Source organism: Cucurbita pepo, unplaced genomic scaffold (assembly GCF_002806865.2).
Source record: "Cucurbita pepo subsp. pepo cultivar mu-cu-16 unplaced genomic scaffold, ASM280686v2 Cp4.1_scaffold002524, whole genome shotgun sequence".
In the NCBI taxonomy this organism is placed as follows: Eukaryota; Viridiplantae; Streptophyta; class Magnoliopsida; order Cucurbitales; family Cucurbitaceae; genus Cucurbita; species Cucurbita pepo.
Window position 1 is genome coordinate 1 of NW_019648572.1, and position 2,476 is coordinate 2,476.

Consider the following 2,476-nt stretch of genomic DNA (forward strand, 5'->3'; position numbering starts at 1 on the left):
AAACTTTTAGAATTGGTCTTTAGTGATCTATGGAGGCATGTCCTGCTATTGTTATTAATGGATGTATGCATATGTTCACATTTGAGCTTACTTGTCTCTAATCTAGGCCAACGTCTTTCAAATGTGATGCCACATCTCGTTTCATTGTTTTGATTCTCAACAACATTACCCACACTTCTTGATATCATCCCAAGTCTCGAGATATCATTGGCTTTCGGCATGTTTATCGAGATCCAACCCATGAGTCACTTTTATAGTCAAACATCTTGGACGTCCATCCATTCAATCATTATATCGAGGTATGAACCCTCTAGCGCTCATGCCAAGTCATTTCTACCTACCGTACTGGAGAGTGACCCATATATACCAACCTCTGAATTAAGGGCAATAAGCAATATTGCCATTGCCATACTTATGTCGTCCGACAATGTCATGTGGTAACTTAGACCACAAAGTTCAAGGGTGGTTGGGAGCTGACACAATACCTCCCAGGTACATCCAAGAAATTTAAGGCCCGAGAAGAATAGACATGGTTTTGGTGTTTTAAAAATGAAAGGTTTACCGAAATCAATCATCCTCAATCATTTCCTCATTCTTATATTAAATATACTCAAAGACCCACGAACCCTAAACTCCAAACTTCATTATGTTTCGTGTTAGCCTCTCATTTTTAAGGTTATTATAACATAATTCAAAAAATAATTCTTAAAAAAAACAAAAATCAAAGTTTCGTTCAAATTAAGTACAGGTTTGATGATGGTTTTTTTTTTTCATTTTTTTTTTTAGAGAACTTTAGTATTTGATCTTGTATACATTTTCAATACAAATAAATTAATTAATAAAAATGAAGAAACAATAAATGAAGATTAAAAAAAAAAAAAAAAAANAATATTTTATTGTGAAAAAATAAATAATTTTAATAAGACTATTAAAAGATAATGTATTCAAACAGTTTCAAACAATTTGATGAAAAAATAAATAATCCAAATCTTCAAAATGAATGTAACAGTGGAAAACAGAGAAGATGATGATGGATATGATGAACAGAGAAGAACTTATGAAATAAACAAATAATTTTCAAATAAAAAATAGAGTGTTGTTGTAATGATTCTTACCAAGGTAAAGCAGAGGAAGGATGATCGTCGTGATCATTTGAGCAATAATCATTCAACAATTGTTCTTGAAAACAAGTCTCGTTTCCATTGTTCATCCAATCTGGAAACTCGAGAATCTGATCGAACTCATCTCCAAATCCGAATCCGATTCCTTCTTCTTCTTTTTTTCCGATCTTCATGAATCTCAACCACCACGCTGATTTCACCAAATTCATTTTATCACTCCATTCCATCTCGTGCTTATCTCCTATCGATCTGATCTCCGCCATCTCCTCCTCCCCTACCGCCACGTGCAGCCCTCCGCCGCTACCACCGCCACTCGTATTCGACTCCGATGTCCAATTCGGTGCTTCCTGGTCCGTCTCAATTGAAAGACTGGGAGAAGACGAAGACGACGAACCCGAACCAGAACCTGATCCCGAAACCGAAACGCTATTTCCGTTTGAGAACAGATTCATCTCCAAATTGTTGAAATCCTGCAAGTTGAGATTCAGCCCTAGAGTTTGTTCTGGTAATACAATGCTCATCATATTATCCCCTTCCATGGATTGCGAATTCAGAGACCAAATCGGGAACGAACAATTCATCGACGGATCATAATTACTCAAATTCTTCAAATTATAATAATTATTACTATTAGTATTGAAATTAGTTTGCGAATCATAAACTCTATTTCTGTCAATACTCGAGGATTTGAGGATTTTCCTCGGCCTGATCTTCGCTTCATGAGATCTAGCAGGGGAAGGATCGAGCGGCGTCTGTGGCTGAAGTTCCTGCTCGGCCTTCTTCATAGCCGCCCGGTGATACTTAAGTGCAGTAACAATCTCTCTTCTAGCCTCCGCCATGTTCAACAACCGCTCTTGATACGGCCGACTGGTATGAAGCCGTCGTCGAACTTGCTTTTTGTGAGGTTTGGGGATTTGTTCGGCCATTTTAGAAGGATTGATGGATTCTTTGGTTTTCAAATGCTTGACGAGGGAGCGGATGGAAGCGCCGGAGACGGGAGGTTGTGGATTAGGGTTGGGAGATTCCATTAGATGAAGGAGAAGAGAAGGAGAATCATGGAGAGACGGGAAGTGCAGAAATGTAGCAGAGGATTTGATGGTCTCGGGCAGGGAGGGAGGGAGAGGCTCGTGGGTGATATAAATAGCTAGCCTGGGAAGTAGGGGTAGTCTAGGGTTTTACTTTATTTTAATTTAAGGGAGAAAATTGAATTAATTAAATAAAATAAATAAAAAGGAATAAGAATATTATTTTGGAGTTTTTCCTTTTTTGGAAATTTACTTTTGTTTTTCTATTTTCTTACCTGTAATTAACAACTGCGAACTGGAAGGACGGGTTTCGTGTGGACTCACATCAGT

At 37.8% G+C, this 2,476-nt stretch overlaps 1 protein-coding gene across 1 annotated transcript; it reads right to left on the reverse strand.

Moving 5' to 3' along the window:
- Positions 1-1,016: 1,016 nt before the first annotated feature.
- On the reverse strand, positions 1,017-2,228 carry LOC111786710. Its single transcript, XM_023666940.1, has one exon. The coding sequence runs from the start codon at positions 2,147-2,149 to the stop codon at positions 1,112-1,114; it is 1,038 nt and encodes a 345-aa protein (XP_023522708.1). The 5' UTR covers positions 2,150-2,228; the 3' UTR covers positions 1,017-1,111.
- Positions 2,229-2,476: the final 248 nt, after the last annotated feature.

What these genes read in the sequence shown, in the direction of transcription:
- LOC111786710 (XM_023666940.1), bottom strand. Translation starts at nt 2,149, where the DNA reads ATGGAATCTCCCAACCCTAATCCACAACCTCCCGTCTCCGGCGCTTCC.